Source organism: Alexandromys fortis, unplaced genomic scaffold (genome assembly GCF_014885135.2).
Source record: "Alexandromys fortis isolate MF-2015 unplaced genomic scaffold, M_Fortis_MF-2015_v1.1 scaffold_140, whole genome shotgun sequence".
Lineage (NCBI taxonomy): Eukaryota > Metazoa > Chordata > Mammalia > Rodentia > Cricetidae > Alexandromys > Alexandromys fortis.
In genome coordinates, this window is record NW_026068048.1 from 1,578,086 (window position 1) to 1,600,020 (window position 21,935).

At 44.9% G+C, this 21,935-nt stretch overlaps 2 protein-coding genes across 6 annotated transcripts in view; one reads left to right on the forward strand and one right to left on the reverse strand.

Annotated features, from left to right (window-relative positions):
* Znf569 (zinc finger protein 569) overlaps nucleotides 1–5,840 on the reverse strand; it is a 35,463-nt gene extending 29,623 nt beyond the window's left edge. The window contains exons 1-2 of the mRNA XM_050119171.1: nucleotides 5,593–5,840; nucleotides 3,756–3,917 (exon numbers count right to left, since the gene is read on the reverse strand). The gene's annotated coding sequence lies outside the window, so the exon portion shown is untranslated. The remainder of the gene's footprint in view (nucleotides 1–3,755; nucleotides 3,918–5,592) is intronic.
* A 1,615-nt stretch (nucleotides 5,841–7,455) lies between these two features.
* Nucleotides 7,456–21,203, forward strand: LOC126486741 (zinc finger protein 570-like). 5 transcript variants are annotated; one of them, XM_050119181.1, is made up of 4 exons: nucleotides 7,456–7,590; nucleotides 15,378–15,504; nucleotides 16,372–16,467; nucleotides 18,748–21,203. In XM_050119181.1, the coding sequence occupies exons 2-4, from the start codon at nucleotides 15,381–15,383 to the stop codon at nucleotides 20,070–20,072; spliced, it is 1,545 nt and encodes a 514-aa protein (XP_049975138.1). In that variant the 5' UTR covers nucleotides 7,456–7,590; nucleotides 15,378–15,380; the 3' UTR covers nucleotides 20,073–21,203. The 5 variants fall into 5 exon arrangements, with proteins under 5 accessions (XP_049975138.1, XP_049975135.1, XP_049975136.1 ...); XM_050119178.1 differs by lacking the exon at nucleotides 7,456–7,590 and adding an exon at nucleotides 8,618–8,920; XM_050119179.1 differs by lacking the exon at nucleotides 7,456–7,590 and adding an exon at nucleotides 8,618–8,854.
* Nucleotides 21,204–21,935: the final 732 nt, after the last annotated feature.

The window sequence follows — 21,935 nt, forward strand, 5'->3', positions numbered from 1 at the left end:
CTCTCTCTCTCTCTCTCTCTCTCTCTCTCTCTCTCTGCGCTTCTCTCTCTGCTCTTCTCCCTTCTCCCCATAACCCACTAAATAAATAGCCACTTTCTCTTCATAGCACGCCAAATAGGTCTCTGTCTCTCACCCGCCATGCAGCTCCCTGCCTGGGACCAGCTGCCCTCAAGGCCCACTGCCCACTGCTGCCACTCGGGACCTGCAGCATTTCTGCCACTGCACCCCTCGGGAAACCACAGTGTTTCGTCTAAACCATAACAACAAAGGTCTTTTAAAAACATGATTAAAAGTTATTTTCTTTTTAATTATTACTTAGGCTGTGCATGCACACTGGAGGTCAGAGAGTGTCAGATCCCTGTGGCTACAGCTACAGCAATGGTGAGCTGCCTGATGTGGGTGCTGGGAATCAAACTCAGGCCCTCTGCAAGAACAGTATGTGCTCTGAACCGCTGAGTCATCTCTCCAGCCCTAATTATGGTTCTAAATGCTATTTCTCCCTGAGCCATCTTTCCAGCCCTAATTATAGTCTTAAATCCTATTTCTCATTAAGAGAAATTGGGACACCATGCATAAAATACTGACTTCATGCCTAGAGCAGGAAATGTTCAAAATAAATAGCTGGTGATAACACAAATAGAAGAAATTATAAAAATCTGTTGGGGACTCAGAAGCCACCTTGAAGGGTTATTGAAGATAAGGAGTTTGAACTTAAGATAGAAAGTAATTGCAAAAACTTGAAACACTAGTATGTTGAAATCAATGAATATATAATGGTAATACAAACAAAAGCTTAGGAAGAGATGCCAGAGGCTAGCTGGAAAATGGCTCAGTGGTTAAGAGCACAGGCTGCCTTTGCAAAGGGCCCAGGTTCAGTTCCCAGCACCCACACTACATGGCTAAAGCACCTGTAAATAACTAGTTCCAAGGGATTGGACTATGCCCTGAAGGCACTGCACACACTTGTGTGCACAAAGGCAAGTAGGCAACCATAAATAAATCTCTGTGAGTTCCAGGCCAACCCAGTCTACAGAGCAAGTCCCAGGGACACACTTTGGAAACAATTCAATATCCCTAAATCCTATAATGGGGGGGAAAAAGTCCATTTATTCCCTTTCTCTTATACAAACTGTCTCGAAATAATTGATGAGGGAGTTTTCTTTCTTTAGGAAAATATTTCAGTTTGTAAAGGCAGAAGAAATAATAGTGACAATGACAGTCCAATCATTACTTTTTTGTTGAATCTTGCCATGTAGCCCAGGTTAACCTAAAACGGGTCATCTCCCTGCCTCCATCATGTCCAGCTCTTTCTGTTCTGTTTACCAGATGTCTGAAAACCAAAACTGAAAAACCTCCTTCTTGTTGCCCATCTCTGCCCCTCCGTGGCTCCACCAATCTCTCATTGTCCCCTCCGTGGCTCCACCAATCTCTCATTGTCCCCTCAGTGGCTCCACCAATCTCTCATTGTCCCCTCCGTGGCTCCACCAATCTCATTGCCCCCCATCTCAGCCCCTCTGTGGCTCCACCGATCTCTCACTGTCTTTCAGTACCTTCCTAGTCCCGCCTTTTCATCTGCTCAGTTCAGAACTGTCAGTTGGGGCTGCGGGGGCAGGGTGTGTGTGTCATGGCCCAGAGGGAGGGCACTTGCTCTTGCAGGTTGGATTCCCAGCACAAACACAGCTCTCAATGTCCAGAGGACACTGCACACACATGATGCACAGGCATACATGCAGATAAAACACCCACACACATAAAATAAAAACAAAGCTTTTTTCAAAGTCCACACTCAGAAAATACAATAACTCATTTTAACACAAGGCCTCCCGGTTCTCTTCCACTTCACTCCTGCTGGCTTCAGGTGCTGATCTGGGTTTGTGTTTGCTCTGCTTTCTCGTCAAACCCCTAACACCTCTTTCCAGTCTCTCAGCTGGGTCAGGCTGGGTCTTCTTCAGCTGACTATAAAGTTGAAGGAGTGTGGAGAAAAAGCTTGCAGGCTCTCATCAACCATCTGCTTGCTGGCCTGTCTCTTGTCCAGTTGCTTCTTCCTTCTCTCTTCCTACTAGTGTGAGCATGCTCCACGCTAAGGCGCACTCGGCCATCTGATCCTATCAGCTCTGTCTCGTTAAGCACGTACACATTCCTCCCTCGGTTTTTTTTATAGTTCTTTCATCCTGCATATTTTGATTTTGGGGGTGTGGGGAGGTAGATTTCTTAAGAACTATCTGGATTTGATTTCTCCAGTTTTTCTTCTCTAGTTCTCCTTGGCTTCATAATCCACTGAATTTTTTTCAGAGCCACCAATGAATTTTATGTTGCTAAATTCAATGACTCTTTATCTTCAGTACCCTATCTGTAGTGCTTGACAGTTTTCATTAAGATAGACTCGTTTCTAACACATCCGCCTCATTTCCTCTGACTTTTCCAGCTGGTCTCTGTCAGACATTGTTGCTAATTCTCCACTATCCCTCAAATGTCAATCATTAGAGTAATGCCCAAATCAGTTCTTCACCTCTGTCTTTTTCCATCCACTCTAAGTGATCTCATTTATCCCTCGGATTTTCAGAATTATTTATATGCTGATAATCCCCATTCTAGGTCTCTTGAACGTCACACTTGTATATGCCGCTGCCAACGTGACATCACACTTACACTATATCCCAAACTAGAATCTCATTAGCGCCTTGAGTAAGACTTGCCTCCATTCTCAAGAACTGATTCTTAGCCAGGCAGTGGTAGCACACACCTTTAACCCCAGCACTCAGAGACAGGTGGATCTCTGAGTTGGAGGCCAGCTGGCCTAAAGACTGAGCTCCAGGACAGTTAAGGCTACACAGAGAAACCTTGTCTCCAAAAACCAAAACAACAACAACAACAAAATCAAATTCTTTTCTTTTGACTTTAAAAATATATTTATTGTTTAAGAAAGTCTTTGCCAAATATAGAATGGCTATTGTGACTCTGAAAAAGTTTTGCAAAAGTGAGGTTAAAATGGGATACACGCTTGCTCGGTATAGTGATATACACCTTTAATCACAGTGCTTGGGAGTCAAAGACAAGTGGGTCTTTATGAGTTCAAGGCCAGCCTAGTCTTAAAAAAATCAAATTCTTAACCTAATCAACACTGAGCTACCTTGTTACATTTACATTCTGCATCAATTCTGCTTGAGCACTGGAGTGAGAGGCAACACTCATTCTCAATGGGACCATTTTAGGTTTCCTAACTGGTCTCTCTGCTCCTTCCCTCTCCCTGTCCCCGCCCTTTCTGCATTCCTTTTCCAGCTGTTCAGCCCCCAGGGCAGCCAAAGCTGCCACTAAGCAGATAAATTTATTCCCAAAATACTCTGTGTAAAAGCCAAAATCATGACGATGGGCTGCAAAGCCCAATTTCCTCTGCGCGCCTCCCTCCACTGAGCTTCTTCTCACATCTGGAACTAGGCTTCTTCCTTATTTGTTGTTTTAGCCAGCACCTGCATTTTATCCAAGAAGGCATGAAAACCTTGAAACTTTTAAGCTGCAATTGCCGTGTATGCAGAGATCCTTCCTCGGCTGTGCGGGTCCCCACCTCCTTTCCTCCCATCATCTCCTGTATGCAGAGATCCTTCCTCGGCTGTGCGGGTCCCCACCTCCTTTCCTCCCATCATCTCCTCATCATTCCTTTCAACATCCCCTCCCTGGCCTCACCATCTAAAACTAAATCCTCCTATTTTGACTCTTTTCTTGGTGTTTTTCAGCATCTGATATTTTGATTCACTTACTTTGTCTATTATCTGGTCCACAGTGATGTGAGTGTCATGGTAGCTGAGGGGCTGGTTCTTCTCTTCACTGCTCTATCCCAAGCACCAAAAACTGTGACTGACAGGTGTCCAACATTCAATCAATTTTCAGTTTCTAAAAGGATTTTCAGCAGAGGAAGAACTCTGGAAACCAAAGCAGAAAGTAAAACATTACTTTAGAAAAACAAATCACAAAATGCTTGATTTTGGTAATAAGTACTGCAAACTCAATTTTAAGTTTTTGTTTGTTTTTCGAGACAGGGTTTTTTCTGTGTAGCTTTGGTGCCTGTCCTGGAACTAGCTCTTGTAGACCAGGCTGGCCTCAAACTCACAGAGATCCGCCTGCCTCTGCATCCTGAGTGCTGGGATTAAAATTATATTTTATAACTACAAAGTTAATAAAGATTACCATCACTTATAGCATGTATTGCTATCTGGAGTGTATCTCTATTCCAATATTACTGAAATGATAGGGATGAATCTAATATTTTAGTAATATTGTAGGATGTTAGAACCTTGCATTGGGAAGAAAAGTTTAGATTGAGGGAGACTTTAATGAGGATTATTACCGTACCAATTCTACTTCGAAAAGCCTACCCAAGCATGGGAGGGAGGAAGAAGATACATTGGAGCATTGCCAAACAGTTCTTCATGAACTTGGTTTATAACACAAATTATTCGGGAGACAGCTGTATATATGTATACCAAGGAAAATGGAAACAGTAGCCATTTGAAATTGTTGATGGTGCTAGGTTAACAACATATTATTAAATGAAACGTGGGCTACGGAACTGTATATATGCGCTTGCTCTTTTAAGCCACCATGCTTGTTATATGAGCACATAATACAAGTGTTTATATTCACGGAGTGTAAAAACCTAAATTTAACAGGACCTATGTGCCTAGTAGAACTGAATAATTTTTTTGTTCTTTGGGCTTTTCTGCATCTTGATATTTGGGGAAGGGCTTTTCTGTATCGTGATATTTGGGGGATGGAGTGGGGGCAGCAAGGCGAATAACACAAAAAGCTTGTCAATACATGAAAATAAATCGTCAACTACTCAGGCGTTGGGGCTACTAATATTTCGTACAGAAACACATTTTCCATTACTATAAACGACTAAATGGAGCAAACATGGTCTCCACACATCCACACACACAATCCTAGCTAACTTCCACCCACAGAGTTTCTCTTTCATTCGTTGTCTCAGTCAAGCACATGGGCACCCATGTTCGTAAAGGCACATAAAGGATAACGAGCAAATTGCAGCCACATCACACCCAGGCCATGGCCGCTGCAAACGGCCGGCATCGCCTCCTCCATCCTCACCCGGCTCCACAGGGCCCCACTCCCACCCAGCACAAAGACTGCCGGCCTCCGGGCTCGCGGCTTCCGGGAATCACCGCCGAGCCCGGTCACCGGCTGCGATCCCACATCCCACCGTCGCCCAATGCTCACAGCCCGGGGGGGGACTACGAGCCGGCTAGGCGAAGGCTGGCGGGGGGAGAAGCGCCACAAACCTGGGTCCGTTAGAAGCTGGGTAGCACTTCCCAGAGGGCCCCGCGGCTCGCCGGGCGGGTCTGGCCTCCGGTGAGCGAACCGGGAGAGTGCCCAGGAGAGTGCTCCAGCAAGGGGATCGGCTCAGGCCGGCACCGGCCTAGACGGCCCAGCGTCTTTGGGGCAGCGGCTTCCCTCCGGCCTGGTTTTAACAGCCCGGGTCTGCGGCTTGCAACTGAGAAGAATCAGAATGGGTCCGCCGCTTTCTTGCTCCGGACTACATTTCCCGGAGGCCTTCGCGGCCCGAGACTTGTTGCTCACCCAAATGAAAAGCAGTCCCTGGTTAAGCAGGAAGCGTGGTTGAGTTTATTTAGTTCCTACGAGTCTGGTCGTCCTAGAAAGCCTTTCTCTCAAGGTCTGGCATTTAGACAAAAGCCCCCATTCCCTCAGGGGTTTGAAGAAAGTTCTTGCTTGCTAGAAAGGAAGTCATTCTCCTTAGCTCTAGCAAGAGAAACTTGTGGCTCTTCCGTTTTAACACTTCACTACGGGGCCTTTTGACTTGCCAAGGTCAATGCTGGGCTCCCTGCGGAGCAAGAAAGAGGCGGACCCCTTGGGGAGAAGCGTCGCGGGAAAGATTTTCAGAGTTAAATGGGAAGGGGAGAAAGGAGACTTAGGAGCTGGGGTGGGGTTTGTGAGCAGGGCCTGAGGTTCTGTGCCTTTCAAGACTGCATTTGCAACTTGACCCTCCTCTCCCCATCTTTCTCCTTGCTCTCCACACCTTTTATTCTCTGGTAATATAATTGCAAATCAGATCAGGCAACTTTCCAGTTGCTTGCTGGGCAGTGCACATCTTCTTTGGAGAAACGTCTATTCAAATTCACCGTTCTCTTTAAGTTGGTTGTAATTGTCTTATTGGCTGGAATTTTTCATATTATTTTATATATTTATTTAAACCCTTAACAGGAGTTGGGGTGTCGTTCGGTTGGTACTTTCCCTTATGTACAGAAGACCCTGGGATCCATCTCCAGTACCACAAAACAAGCACCTTAAAAAAAAAAAAACCCTTATAAGATACATGCTTCTCAAACACTCACCTACGCTGTAGGAGTAAGTTGTCTTTTCATTGTAGCAGGCTTTTACCTTTAGGCGACCAACCTGCTCCCAATCATGACACAGAGACTTATTATTCATTATAAACGCATGGCCTACCTTAGGCTCGTTTCTGGCTAGCTCTTTTAACTTGACTAGTTTCTCTTTGTCTACCTTTTGCCTCGTGGCTTTTTACCTTTTATTCTTTCTGTATAGCTTACTTTCCTACTGTCTCCAGGTCTGGCTGATGGCTGCCTGACTTCTGCCCCGGGCCAGTCCCTCTCTTTCTCCCTCATTCTGTCCTATCTTCTCAAGCCTACATTTCTCCTCCTACTTATTCTTTCTGCCCACCAGCCCCACCTATCCCTTTTAGGGCTTGGCCTTTCAGCTTCTTATTAGACCAATAATCAAGTGCCTTAGGAAAGCAAGGTAGAAACAGCAACACATGTTTTCATAATTTAACAAATGAAGTATAGGGCTGGAGAGATGGCTCAGCGGTTAAGAGCACTGGCTGCTTTTCCAGAGGTCCTGAGTTCAATTCCCAGCAACCACATGGTGGCCCACAACCATCTGTAATGAGATCTGGCACCTTCCTCTGGCGTGTGGGCCTACACGGAGGCAGAATGTTGTATACATAATAAATAAATAAATCTTAAAAAAATGAAGTATAAACAAATGTAACACAACCTTACATTGTTAAATGCAGCAGAAATAAAAGTAAAACACCTTCACATAGTTTACATAATATTCCAAAGCAGAAACAAATGTAACACATCTCGGCCAAGTTAAAATAATATTCCACCATATTTCATTTATTGATAATACCCTTTGATGCACAAGGTGTCTTTTTTTAAACCCTAACCCCCTCTGGGTTTTTGAGACAGGGTCTCCCTTTGTAACCCTAGCTCTCCTGGAATTCGCTGACCAGGACAGCCTCAAACTCACAGAGATCCTCCTGCCTCCACTTCCTGAGTGCAGGGATTAAAGGCCTGTGCCACCACTGTCAGGCCAGGTTTATTTATTTCTATTTTCTGTGTATTTTGCCTCCAGGTACCTCTACACCAGGTGCATGCAGTTCATGGAGAGACCAGAAGAGGGCGTGGGATTCCCTGGCACTGGAGTGATAAGTGATAAGTCACTCCAAGTGATTGCTGGGAGCTGAAGACAGGTCCTCTTCCAGAGCAGCAAGTACTCTTAACTACAAAGTCATCTCTCCAGGGCTTGCTTCAGGTATTACAGTGTACATATTTCCTTTATCTTCATATTTAAGCGACATTATTTTACTTCACATAGAGTGTAGAACTCTAAGCAATAGTCTACTTTTTTCCTTGTCTAATAGAAGCTTCTTGAATTTGCCGTTGCTTGCTTTGTGGACCAGACTGGCTTCAAGCTCACAGAAATTAGCCCGCTTCTGCTTCTAGGTACTAATATTAAAGTATACCACAATGCCCAGCCCTACTCCTTATTATTTTTTTTTAACTTTTGTTTTCTGGCTTCTAACCAGACACTACAGAGGAGAATCTTATACATAAAAATATATCCATCGTTTTAAACCTTCAAAATCTGCCACACTCGTCCCGTTCCCATCACAGCACATCTAAACATCACGGATATTATACTGAGAACACAGTCACACAGTGATCACAGAAATGTATGCCTAACCTAGCACATCATGTTTTCCATAGTTACACTCGGAGAAACACACACAAAGACACAGAAGGTCTGCCATTTATTCTCAAAATCCCAGTTGTGCGTTGTGAAAGAATTTTTTTTCCTGAAGAAAAATGCTATGTGTTCAAATGAAGTGTAGAGTCAGTTCAAACAGATACTGAGGGCATGGCTGAGTGGCAAAGTGCTTGCCTGGCGTGCTAGAGGATCTGGGCTCCATCCCCCAAAAAGATCTATGGAAGGACTAGAGAAATGGCTCAGCAATTAAGAGCACTCTGGAAACCGATGCCCTCTTCTGGCCTCTCCTGGCACCAGGCATGCTCCTGGCGAACATACATAAATGTAGGCAAAAACGCATGCAAAGTAAAAATAAATAAACACATAATTCAGTTTATTTTATGTGCATGGGTGCTCTGCTTGCATGGATGTCTGCATGTGGTCTGGCCGCGGAAAGCCAGTGATAGAGACATTGGGACTGAACCTGTCAGTGCAGTGAAACACCTTGGTGCTGCTGCACTTTCGGTCCGAACTACATTTCCCAAAGGCCCCAGCGGGAGCTGGGCCGTCGCCCCTTTGTGTCCTCCAGGATCCCAGGCAACCGAGGCTCTTCTTTCCCGTCCCTTTCCCCCTGAGGCTAGATTCCCTCAACCTAAGGTCAGAGGGTCTGGAGGAGATTCCAGAACCTTCCAGGCAGAAACGGAAGGGAATCTTCCCGCAGTTGGTTCTGGCGGAGAGGAGTGGGCTGGGGAGTGGCCAGCGCGCGTCTCTCGGACACCGGTCATCAGGCACTCTGGGTGGACCTCGGAACAGGACAGTTTTGGCTATGGTACGGCGACACTGTCACCTGTGTGCGAGTCCACTCTGTGACGGGGTGCGAGTGAATCCACATCGGGTACTTTTCTCTTTATCCCCTTGTGCTCGGACGTGCAGCTTCTTTGTGACTAGAGCGTGAGACCTTGTTCGTGATGCCAGCCTGTGGTACCCGAATGTTTGAGAATTGGGAGTGTAGGAGAGGGTGAACATTTGATACTGTTTACACACAGGGCCTTTAACGTGGCATATGTGTGGCAGTGGCTGGCAATGTCGTCTTTGAGACTTTGGGTATGTGAGGGTCTTGAGACTGTCAGCCAGTGTCTTTTTTTTTGTCAAGCCAATCAAGTGGTGACGGTATGCTCCCAAGTTTCTGAATCACTCTTCTATTATGCAGAAGAATGGTCAAGTTCAGCAACTTCATTTAATCTTAATGGCTTATTTATTCGAGCTGTATCTTTAATCAATCGTATTTCTCTTTGTTTGTAATCTCTTCATATTTGCTGCCCAAGTAACAAATTGGAAACGACTTAGGCATGAATTATATTGTATGCAAATGAATTGCTAGGTCTCCATCAGTGCTGTTATTGGAGGGAAGGTTGCAACAGGAGGGAACAAACTCCTAAAATGGTAGGTAATTCAGGATGCTGAGAGGAACAGCTGATTATTCACGTTCTTTCCCTATCTCAGTTATCGGGGCTTGCCAGTTCTTAAGAGTCGAGAGGGAAAAAAGAATGGCTCTTGGCTTCTCAAGATCGTGTGTTAGGTGAGGTGGTGTGTTCTCCCTTTCATTGCCTTCCTGCTTTCAAAGTGAACAGGCATCAACTTTTCTTCCTGAACCCATTTCGGGAGCCAGCAGGTGGCATCCACAGCCCTTGGGTGGGATTCCCAATACTCCGATCCCTGGCTAGCTCGTTTGACCGCATCTAATTTCTTTCACTCTGTGGGAAATTCTTTCAGTCAGCTCACGCGTCCTTAAAAATTTTAATTTAAATTTTTTGACCTTTTCAATAGTTTTTTTTTTTTTTAAGTGTATGTGTGTTTATCCGTGAGTGTGTGCCAGGTGTGTGGCACTGCCCGCAGAGCCCAGAAGAGGGAGACTGATCCTCTGATGCTGGCGGTACAGGCACTGGGAGGCGCTGACCTGGATGCTGGAAACTGAGTTTGGATCCTCTGAAAGAGCTTACCAATGTTGTTAACTATGGCCCACCTCCCCACCCCTATATACACTGTGGGGAGGGGTTGAGACGGGTTTCTCTCTGTAGCCTTAGCTGTCCTGGAATGCACTCTGTAGACCAGGCTGGCCTCGAACTCATGGAGATCTGTTGTGGTAATTTTGACAATGTTGTGGTCTGATGTTCAGTGAAGTCAGACATTGATTCAAAAGGCAGGGTTTCACAGAGAGTCTCCCAGTGGGGAGAAAGGCCTCCAGTGAAGTGGGCCTTTTTTGGCCTGGGTGTGGGGAGGACAGTGACGGTGTGTGTTGCAGTTGTCAGGTTTGTCTCAAGTCCTGGAGTTTTATTATATAGTAAACAGCAAAAGAAATCACGATAGAGATCCGCCTGCCCCTACCTCCCGGAGTGCTGGGATCAAAGGTGTGTAGCGCTATATACATTTTTAATGTGTGCTCCTACACATAGTTTCCCTCCTCCTAGCATGCCATTCCCCCACATACAAGATAAAGGCCAGATTAATTCTATTTACTTCCAAGCATTCACGGATCAACAAATTTTAAGTTCCTGTTGACACTGGGTACCGCAGGATGTAGTCTCGGGCCTCTTCCTCCTTCATCCACACTCACTGATTTGGTAATGTCATCTTGTCTCATGGCTTGAATATGAGTATGTGTATGTGTATGCCCACAGCTGCCAGACTGTACATCTAAACCTTTTTATTTTCATAAGGGGTTGCTCTGCATAGACCAGGCAGGCTTTGAATTCGCAGAGGTCCACCGGCCTCTGCCTTCTGAGGACTGTGACTGAAGGTGTGCGCCACCACACCTGAGTAGATCGCATCCCTGAACCCAACTTTCATCTCTGACTGCCTACTGGACGTGTTCAAGAGGTTGCATAATTACCACCTCAAATGCAAGCATCTTTTAAACTGAGTAAAATCCACGAGTGGGAGCGTGTCACGGTCTGATTCTCAGTTTAGTAGGACCACTCTCCCGCTGTCGATGATAAACCGAATGGGTTGAGGATAAAATGGGGACGTGAACTCAGGAGCTCTTGCTCTTCCATCGCGGAGCGGTTTGTTCAGCCTTTGAAGCATAGCTAGAATCAGCCAGCTTTCCGCTGCCACCACTACTTCTGTTCTGTTCTGAACTGACGTCTCTCACGTGGATAGCTGCTATATTCTCCTGGCTTGGCTCTCTACATCCGTTCTTCCTGCTCCTTTTGTGTTTCACCCCCCTCTCTCTGACCGTGATTGACTCCTTAAACTTGAACTTAAACTTAAACTTAAACTTGAAATTCCCCTACCTCAGCCTCCCGAGTGCAGTGGTTGCAGATGTTACACGCCGTGCCCAGCTTCTCCTGATATTTTGATCACAGTTGGTTGACTCTACATGTGTAGACCATGGAAGCACAGAGGCCAAGTACACTGTCATCATTTGTCAGGGGTCAAATTAATTTCCAGTTTGGGATTGCAGTGCCATGGCTCAAACCCAGGCCCTTGCACAGGGAGGCCAGCACTCTTGCCACTGAGCTGTGCCTGCAGTTGACCTTGCGATAATTTGTGTTGATTATATAGATGAACAACCTGGGAAAAAGAGGGTGAGGGCTGGAGGATGGCTCAGCAGTTAAGAGCATATACTGCTCTTGCTCAGGACCTAAATCTGGTCTCCAGTATCCATGTCAGGCAGCTCACAACTGCCAGTACTCCAGCTCTAAGAGGCTTGTGACAGCCTCTCCTGGCCTCCATAGGCACCTGCACTCGTATACACACACAGACATAGACACACAATTAAATCCTTAAAAAGATTTGAAGAACTATGGATGTCATATGTGCATTATTAGATATGAATTTATTTTACGTACATACGTGTTTTGTCTGCATGTATGTATGTGTGCCGTGTGCTTGTGGTATCTCCAGGTGTTGGAAGAAGGTGTTGGGTCCCCTAGAACAGGACTTACTCACAGCTCTGAGCTCCATGGAGGTGCAGGGAACCAAACCTGGGTCCTCTGAAAGAGCAACAAGGGCTCCTCACTACTGAGCCACCCCTGCATCCCTTTCTTTCTTATTACATGGTTTTATATAGACTAAGGGAAACTTCTTGGGGAGCATATGTACCTCACCAACCCAACTGTTGGCAGAAGCAGAACGGGAGCAGTTCCCTTACAACCTCGTGTATTTAAATAAGAGAAGGACTGTTACTGCATGTTGGGGCCTCTAGAATCCTTTCCTTTCTGAGACCATTTCTTTTCCTCTCTTCCTAAACAACAAAAACATGGGCTTTTTATGTGCCCCAGGCCAGCCTAGAACTCGGAGTTTTCCTGCGTCAGCCTCCTAAATGCTGAGCGTTTCAGCCAGTGCCTTTCCTGTGCTGGGCGGGTCCTGTAACCCTTGAGCTGCATGTCTAGCCCTTGGTGTGTTGACATAAGGTATTTCTGTGTACCCAGGCTGACCATAAACTTTCTGTCTTGTTTCTGCCCCTAGGGTGTTAGGATTTCAGGCCTGTGCTCTGCCTGGTTTGAGACAGGTCTGTTGTTGCTTTTGTTGTTGTTGTTGTTTTCTTGGGTTTTGTTGTTTTCTTGGGTGTTTTGTTTTGTTTTTGAGACAAGGTCTTTATTGTTGTCCTTGTTGGCTTGAAACTGGATATGTAGACTAAACTGGCCTCAAAATCATAGTACTTCTACCACCTGAGTGCTGGGATTAAAAGTATGCGCCACCATACCCAATTTATTTTGTTTTTATGGAGACAAAATTGAATCAAATATGAAGAAGGTGATGGTAGAATACTGCTTAGAATTCACAAAGCCCTTAGTTTGATTCTATGTTACACACACACACACCATACCAAATGTGAAACAAGTCACATCCTTGTCTATTGCTTTGACAACAGGTCACACAGCTTTTGTTTTGGTGAGCTATTAACTTTTGTTTGAGAACACATACATGGAACGTTTATTCGGTTCATCAGCAGCAGTCACATAAAGAAAACTGGAGTGCAAATGAATCACAGCTTAGCTCCAGAGTTTTAAGAACTTTGCCCTGCTCTGGAGACAAGCAAAATTATGAATGAAACTTCTATTTCTCTACACAAAAACTATTTACTTTGCCCAGTCTAGCACAATTCTCCTAGTTGTAGCACGTAACTGTGGGCCATCTTTTATCCCCTTCTTGAAATGTTCAACCCTTCCTTATTCATTCAAATGGTCCAGGGAGTATTATTTGGTTTGGTTTAGTTTTTTGTTGTTTTGTTCTTCAAGGTTTCTCTGTGTAGCTTTGGTGTCTGTCCTGGAACTAATTCTGTAGACCAGGCTGAACTCGAACTCACAGAGATCCGCCTGCCTCTGCCACCTGAGCACTGGGATTACAGGCATGTGTCTGGCTGGACCATTGAGTATTTGAATGTATCATGAGTATCAGTTCTGTTCCATTGTAAAACGCAGCATCTGTTCTACACTCTATGGTATGTGAACCAGGGAACCAGGCTAGAGAGTTAAAAACACATGCACACAGACAGACAGAGACACAGGGACACGGGTCATCCTTGAAACAAGAATGCCAACTTTATTGTGCTCCAGGGAAGCTTATATAGGGATCCTTAATTGATAGCCACACCCCAGCTCTCGGGATCTTTCAGCTGCAGGCCTCACCAGAACCCACTCCCCTACCATCAGGGTCTCGTGCTCAGAGCAGCTGCAGGCATAGGTAAACAAGTTGTTTTGCTCAGTTCACTCCAGGAGGCAAAGGGTCTGAGGAGGCAAAGCAAGTCAAGGGGCCAGGGGTCTGCAGGCCCCAACATCCCATCACTGGGAATGGAGCAGTGAGCAAAACACACTGAACTCGTGGTGCTTACATTTTAGTCATCGGGGGAGGGGACAGGAAATAAATGAAGCAAGCAGAGGGCTGAGTTGTAGCCCAGTGTCTGCCTAGCATGCACTAATCCCTGAACTTAAACCCAGGACCTCAAAAACCAGGTGTGATAGTGTACACTTGATATCCCAGCACTTGAGAGTTGGGGCAAGAGGATCAGGAGTTCCAGGTCATCTTCAGCTACACAGAATTTGAAACCAGCCTGGGATACATTAAACTATGTCACAAAAAATAAAATAAAGCAGGGCGGTGGTGGCGCAAGCCTTTAATCCCAGCACTCGGGAGGCAGAAGCAGGCGGATCTCTGTGAGTTCGAGACCAGCCTGGTCTACAAGAGCTAGTTCCAGGACAGGAACCAAAAAGCTACGGAGAAACCCTGTCTCGAAAATTTAAAAAATAATAATAATAATAATAAAATAAAATAAAGTACAGAGCTGAGGATGTAGCTTACTGAAGAACCTTGCTTCACACATGCAAAGTTCCGAGTTCAAACCCAGCACCTCTGATCTGGGGCTGGAGAGATGGCTCGGTGGTTAGGAGCACTGGCTGCTCTCGCAGAGACTGACAACACCCACATTGCCACTCACAACCGTACGTAACTGTAGTTCCAGGATATCCAACACCCTCTTGTGGCCTCTGAGGACACTGCATCCACGTGATGTGCAGACATACATGCAGGCAAAGCCCTCCCACACATAACTTATAAGTAAATATAGTGAGCATAGCTAGAGGAGTAGGGAATTGAGGTGGGTGTGTTGTTCTGTGTTGCTCAAGGGGGATCAAGAAAGGAGACTCACGGACAGGAGAAACCCTGTCTTGAAAAACAAAAAACAAAAAAAAAAAAAGAAAGGAGACTCACTCCAGGGTACAGTCTAGGCTCTCTGGCAGCAAGGAAGCCCAGCCTCTGATAGACTGAACCACCAACTGCCCTTCAGAGCATATTATTGGTTGCCACACAAAGGTCATTTTTTGTGTGTGTGTCAAACAAGTTTCTCCTACCAACGTCCCTTTGATCTGTCTGTTCTCTGAGGAAAATCACCACACCCTTGTTGTGTGCTGCTTGCTCCACTGTGCACTGTTTGCAGTACCCAATAATTCAAGGTGCTCCAGTGGTGCCAGGTCAGTCTTGTGACCACAGTCATGCAACGGATGGGAAACGCCCTCGGAAAACCAACCTGTGAGTCATAGAAAGTGATCGCTGTTCTCTGCTGTGATTTCTTCAAGGTCTAAGCACCTCCAACTATCACATCCTCATGTTGTTAGATAGTGAGAAAGGATGGTTTCATTCTAATGTTCAGCCATGACACAATGACTCTGCTAGGTCCCCACTATGTTGGAGCACTGTTCGGAATGATCTGAGAAATATAGGGGCCCCAAGAGGGAACGTGGCTGATGTCTTTGGGAGTGTCATCTCAGAAAGAGCACACCATCCGAGTGCTGGGTAAGCGAGGTAAACGTGGTGAGGGAGGAGGTCATTTCCTTTCATTTCTTTCACTGCAGGAGATGGTGACCTTCAGAGATGTGGCAGTAGACTTCTCCCGGGAGGAATGGGATTGTCTGAATTCTTCTCAAAGGCTTTTGTATAGGCACGTGATGTTGGAGAACTACAGGATCCTGGTGTCTCTGGGTAAGTATGTGCAATAGTTTTATGTCAACTTGACACAATCTAAAGTTATCTGAAAGGAGGGAACTTCAACTAAGAAAATGTCTCCATAAGATCAGGCTGCAGGGCATTTTCTTAATTAGTGATTAATGGGGGAAGGAGCATCCCATTGTGGGTGGCACCATCCCTGGGCTGATGGCCCTGGGTCCTATAAGAAAGCAGGCTAAACAAGCCATGTGGAGCAAGCCAGTAAGCAGCACCCCTCCATGGCCTCTGCATCAGCTCCAGCCTCCAGGATCCTGCTCTGTTTGAGTCTCTGCCCTGACTTCCTTCAGTGATGGACTAAGATGTAGAAATGTAAGCCTAATGAACCTTTCCCTCTGTTTCAGTCACTGTTCTGTTGCTATGAAGAGACACTCTGTCCAAGTCAGCTATTATGAAGTTAAGCATTTAACTGGTGATTGCTTACAATGGTTAGTCCATTGACATCACGGCAGGAAGCATGGTGGCACACAGGCAGAAATGGTCCTGGAGAAGTAGCTGAGAATTCAAAAAAGAAAGAAAAACAAACAAACAAATCAAGAACCTACCAACAGCGACAACAGAAAAGTCACAAAAACAAAAATCAAAATGAACAGACAAAATACCATAAGAAAAAAAGCAAAAGCAAACAAAAGGAAAGAAAACTGCTTATTGCATTCATTTTGTGGTTGCTAACTCCTGGGCATGGGGCCTGCCCTGCGGTGTGGCCGGTACTCCTGGGCATGGGGCCTGCCCTGCGGTGTGGCCGGTACTCCTGGGCATGGGACCTGCCCTGCGGTGTGGCTGATACCAGACGTGCGCCATGGTCTGCCCTCGGCATAACCAAGTCATTTCTTTCCACATGCTTAGGACTTTGCTTTTCCAAGCCAAGTGTGATATTCTTGTTGGAACAAGGAAAAGAGCCGTGGATGGTGAAGACAGAACTGACAGACAGTTTGTCCACAGGTGAGTGGGGGGCGGGATTAGAAAGGCAGAGACCTTTGAAGGTGACAGCTCAACCTGACTCAAGAAAGCATCCCTGGGTTCTTTTTTGTGGCATGTTCCTAAATGTTTTAGGCCTAAAAGAGACGTGGGGCTTTCCCGGATATTCTCCCCACTGGCCAGCCTTGCTCTCTCCTCCCTCCTTCCTAATGAATTATTCCATCTGTTTTCTGACTTCTGTTGCTTCTCATTTCATAATTCACGTCTAGATTTAAATAGTCTTTTCCTGATTTGATGAATGCCATACCGAGAGTAAATGAGGTACCAGGTTCAAATTCTGGTTCTCACGTGTGGTGAAATTCTAGGACAGTCACTTCATCTCTTTGTTTTGTCACCGCTATAACAATGCGTTTGAAGTAGCATGGACTTTTCTGCTGTGTGGTGTGACCTGACCAGTGGTCTCTCCCCAAGTGCCTCCTCTATCAGTTCACACATTCTCATTCCACTAATCAACACCAACATTGCTCAGCTGCCCTTCAACATGGTTACCTGCAGCAGCCTCCTCCCCGCCCCCCACCTCGGGGTCCTAGAGTGCTGCACGTGTGCACTAATAACAAGTGCCAGGTGGCAGTAAAGATGTGATAGAGCTATAGATGGCACAGACGAAAAGGAAACCCGGAGAAAGGTGAGAGAGGGGACTCTGGAAGTGGGAAGATGGCAGTCTTTAACAACAGCAAAGAGAAGCAGCTGGAGAATATTTGGTGAACAAAGGAACGAGAGCTTGGGTTTGTGGTGCGGGAAGGATTTGCAGACAGACAGGAAACACTGAGGAAACATGAAGGACAAGTATTCTGTCATTGTAAATCCCTCTCTCAACTCCACATCCCACACCGCCTCAGCCAGTGTTTTATGTCTGCAGTCTGTTTTCTGAGAAGGCATTTTGATGGGTAACTGTGGTATCAAACGATACAGAATTAAATTTTAATGTGTTATTATTAAAGAATCACTCACATAAAGAGACATTATCACATATATGGAGTCTAGAAAGTATTTCATTTTTAAAGTGTGCTTGTGTGTGTGCACACGTGCGTGCGTGCCTTAGTTACTTTCCTCTTCCTGTGAAGAGACACCATGATCATCTGGAGTTGCAGGCAGTTGTAAGCCTGGGTGCTTGCAGCCAGTTTTGGGTCCTCTGGAAGAACAGTAAGTGCTCTTACTCACTTGGGCCATCTCTCCATCCCCTATGTGAAGTTTAAATAGAACAAAAACCCATTTAGTTACTTCTTAGCTTAAGAAATGGATAACTGGGGCTGCTGAGATGTCTCCGTGGGGAGCAACACTTACTGTCAAGCCTGACAATCTGAGTTCCATCCCTAGGACCCAAATGGTGGACAGAGAGAACTAACTCTAGCAAGTTGTCCTTTGACATCCACACGGTAGGTGGCATGGGCATGCATGTGCATGTGTTTGTGTGTGCGCACACACACACAAAAAAAAAATAATAATAATTTTTTTTATTTTTGAGACAGGGTTTCTCTGTGTAGGCCTGGTTGTCCTATAACTTGCTCTGTAGACCAGGCTGGCCTTGAACTCAGAGATCTGCCTGCCTCTGCCTCGAGTCCTAGGATCAAACACATGTGCCATCACTGCCCAGCAAAATAAGTTTAACAATGCAATAAAAATTTTAAACAAGGTAAGAGAAAATTTTATCTGTTATTTTGTACAAATTAAGTTATAATGAAGTAAAACGTAAATAGACAATTGTCAATGTCATTTTATGACCTTGATGAACTCTGTACAGATACATGGCTGCCTACCCTTCCTTTTTCTGTAGCACTTAATACATTTATGTTGGAGGCCTCCAACACATTTAACATGCAACTAAAGTTCCCCAATTGCTTTTCATCTCTGCTAAGGAAATAAGATCCATGAAGGCAGTGGTCATGATACCGAAAGCATAACAAGAGCGTCTCAAATCAGATAATTATTTTTCAATAAATGTCCTTCGGTGAAGCAATTATGGGAATGCAGACTATTTTATTGTCCATAATTACAGCCAAGTCTGGTCATAGCCGTTCCTTCTCACCCTGTGGCTTGCCGTGCTGCTGTTTTTCAAGTTCTAGCCACTCCTCATAGATCCTTAGGACCAATTTTCAGTTTGTTATATACTTCAGAACTGGGAGAATAAGGGTTCGTTGGGGGTTTTATTTGATACTAAGTTTACACACTTCGCTTTACAAATGTTCTTTCATGATCATATTTTCTTGATATATAATAAAGAAGACACGTTTTTATTACTTTTAGATTGGGAGTCTATGTATGTGACTGAAGGATTAATCCCAAAGCAGGAACTTTATGAAGAACAGTCATCCAGAAAGATAATTGAGGAACTTAGAAGTATCGGCCTTGATTGTCCCAGTCTGATGGGAGAATGGGACCATGAGCATCATTTTGAGAGACAATCTGAGAATCTAAAAGCGTATTTCAAGGAAGAGACCGTTGCTCTTGAAGCTCTGATTGATAACAGATCCTGGGGAGGTTTCTATCAGAACACATTGCTTCATACACGACAGACAGCCTCCAAAGAGGAGAGTGCATTTAAAAAAGGCACACACAAGAGAGGCTTGAAGACTGTCAAGCCCAAGAGCATCTACACAGAGAAGAAGCTTCTGAAATGCAGCGATTGTGAGAAAGTCTTCAGCCAGAGCTCCTCCCTCACTCTCCATCAAAGAACTCACACTGGAGAGAAGCCCTACGCATGCACGGAGTGTGGGAAAGCCTTCAGCCAGAGGTCAAACCTCGTTCAGCATCACAGGATTCATACTGGAGAGAAGCCCTACGAATGTAAGGAATGCCAGAAAGCGTTCAGCCAGAACGCGCATCTAGTTCAACACCTGCGAGTTCATACTGGAGAAAAGCCGTATGAGTGTGAGGTGTGCAGGAGGGCCTTCAGCCAGTTTGCCTACCTTGTTCAGCATCAGAGGGTTCATACTGGAGAGAAACCCTATGAATGTATTGAGTGTGGAAAAACCTTTAGCAATAGGTCATCTGTTGCTCAACACCAGAGAGATCACACCGGAGAGAAACCTTTTGAGTGCAGGGTCTGTAGGAAAGCCTTCAGCCTTCGCGCATACCTTACTGTGCACCAGAGAACACACACGGGGGAGAGACCCTACAAATGCCAGGAATGTGGGAAAGCCTTCAGCCAAAATTCCCACCTTGCTCAGCATCAGAGAATCCATACAGGTGACAAACCTTATAAATGCCAGGAATGTAGGAAGGCCTTCAGCCAGATCACCTATCTTGCTCAACATCAGAGAGTTCACACAGGGGAGAAACCTTATGAATGTATTAAGTGTGGGAAGTCTTTTAGCAATGACTCGTCCCTTACTCAGCACCAGAGAGTGCATACTGGAGAGAAGCCTTATGAATGTAATGTTTGTGGGAAGGCCTTCAGTTACTGTGGATCCCTTACCCAGCATCAGAGAATCCACACAGGAGAGAGACCCTATGAGTGTAAGGAGTGTAAGAAAACCTTCAGGCAGCACGCACATCTTGCTCATCACCAGAGAGTTCACACCAGGGAGTTACTCTTACCCCCCAATCCAGGCAATCACCAAATCCTGTAAATCCCAGCTCCTAAATATTTCTGAAATCTGTGTTCTTTTTTGTCTTTAGTGCTGATCACTGCTATATTGTTCTAATGGGGTTTCCAGTATCTATTATTACTATCTCCAAGTGATTTTCCAATAATGTACCCAAAATGATTTTATTTTGAAGTGGAATCTTGTGTTAAAAAAAAAAAAAAAGCTGGACTTAGACTCACTATGTAGCCAAGGTTGGCCTCAATTCATTACCTTCCTGCCTCTGCCCCTCAAGTGCAAGTGCCGAAATTACAGAAGTGTGGTACCATACCCAGCAATTTTTTTTAAGGTATAAAGATTAACATATCACCATCTCCACCTAAACCTGTCCTTTCCTGCTATTGTTTTTAGACTAATCAACACCCTTAAAATTGTATATAAGAATCTTTTGTATGATCCAAACATATCATTCAGCTTTATTTTCTCCCTGCCTGCTTTAGGCACTAGACTCTTCTTAACACTGTGAGCTTAGTTCTGGGAAACCATAGCTCTGCCATTACTATGGCATTGTGTGACTTTGAAAAACTCATTTAATTTGTCTAAACCTCATGGTTTTAATCTTAAAATAGGGATATTAAAGGCTACTGTATTGTGGAAATGTATTACATGAAAGTATCTGTTGAAAATTAATACATACTGAGATGAGGAATTTGCATGCAGAGCACTTAACATAGGACATCATCTCTAGCAGAGCCTCAGTAAATAGGTGCATGCCAGGCACTGGGCACTGTTCAATGCAGTTAACATACTTTAATTCATTTACTTCTCACAGCTGGGATAAGATTCGCTGAACCTCTTTGGGAAGCACCCGATCAGAATTGAAAACAACTTAAATATTTTAGAACATAAATGGGAGTTTTCATCCTCTTGGCGAATAATCATTATAGACACAGGTAGTAAACAAAAATTGATTATTAGTGTTTTATCAAGTTTCTAAAGAGAATGGAGTAAATCAGACTGGGCTTTCCAGTGTATTATGAATCATTTTGTGTTTTTTTTTTAATGTGTGGCATGTTGGACCTTCATGAATCAGTTCCTTATGAAATTCCAATAAAATACTTCACTGAAGCTAAAATTTTCATAATGAACACACAAAATAAAAACCAAAAGCAATCATGGAAACTTTTTTATTGAAATTAAAGTTGAACTGAAAGACCCTCTGAGAGGATTTCCCTCGAGAGGAGACTCCTCCAAGCCAAGAAACAGGCCGAGACCACAGGGATGCAAATAGCAAGAGGTTTATTGGGTAAACACAGGTACCTGCGGGCGACAAAGTCTTTCAGAGGACTTGCGCGCCTGCAGACTGGGGGAAGGTCTTTTTATAGGAAAGAGGGCGGCCAAAAAGCAAATTACAGAAGCAGATGCATGGTTATTGGTCTGATTAGAATGGGGCAGGGGGCATAAATGGTATGGTGACAGACATCCTGTCATAAATATCCTGCTTTGCAGCCAGAGGCCCTGACCTCACTCTGCACTTACATTTGTTTGTCAAGAGCCTTGTAAAATGATGTTACAGCAGTTAAGCTGGGGTCCTTCATAGGGGGGATTGTTTCTTTTGTAAACTGCTGATATTTTAAGTTTGGCACATGTATCCTATTTCCCTAGGCAAACACGGGATGTTCTCATGAGAGTGGCTAGCTACAGGTCCTGAGAGGGTCCTGAGGGTCTCAAACAAACAGGATGTTCTCATGAGAGCCGGCTAGCTGCAGGTTTTGGGGGGGGTCTGTAGGGTCTTTCATTTCCCCCTTTTTCTTTTTTATATGGATTTAATCATAAATCCATGTGTTTAAAACCTTTACGTCATTCTGCTTTAATATCTGATATTGCTGGGAGAGTACCATGGTTTGG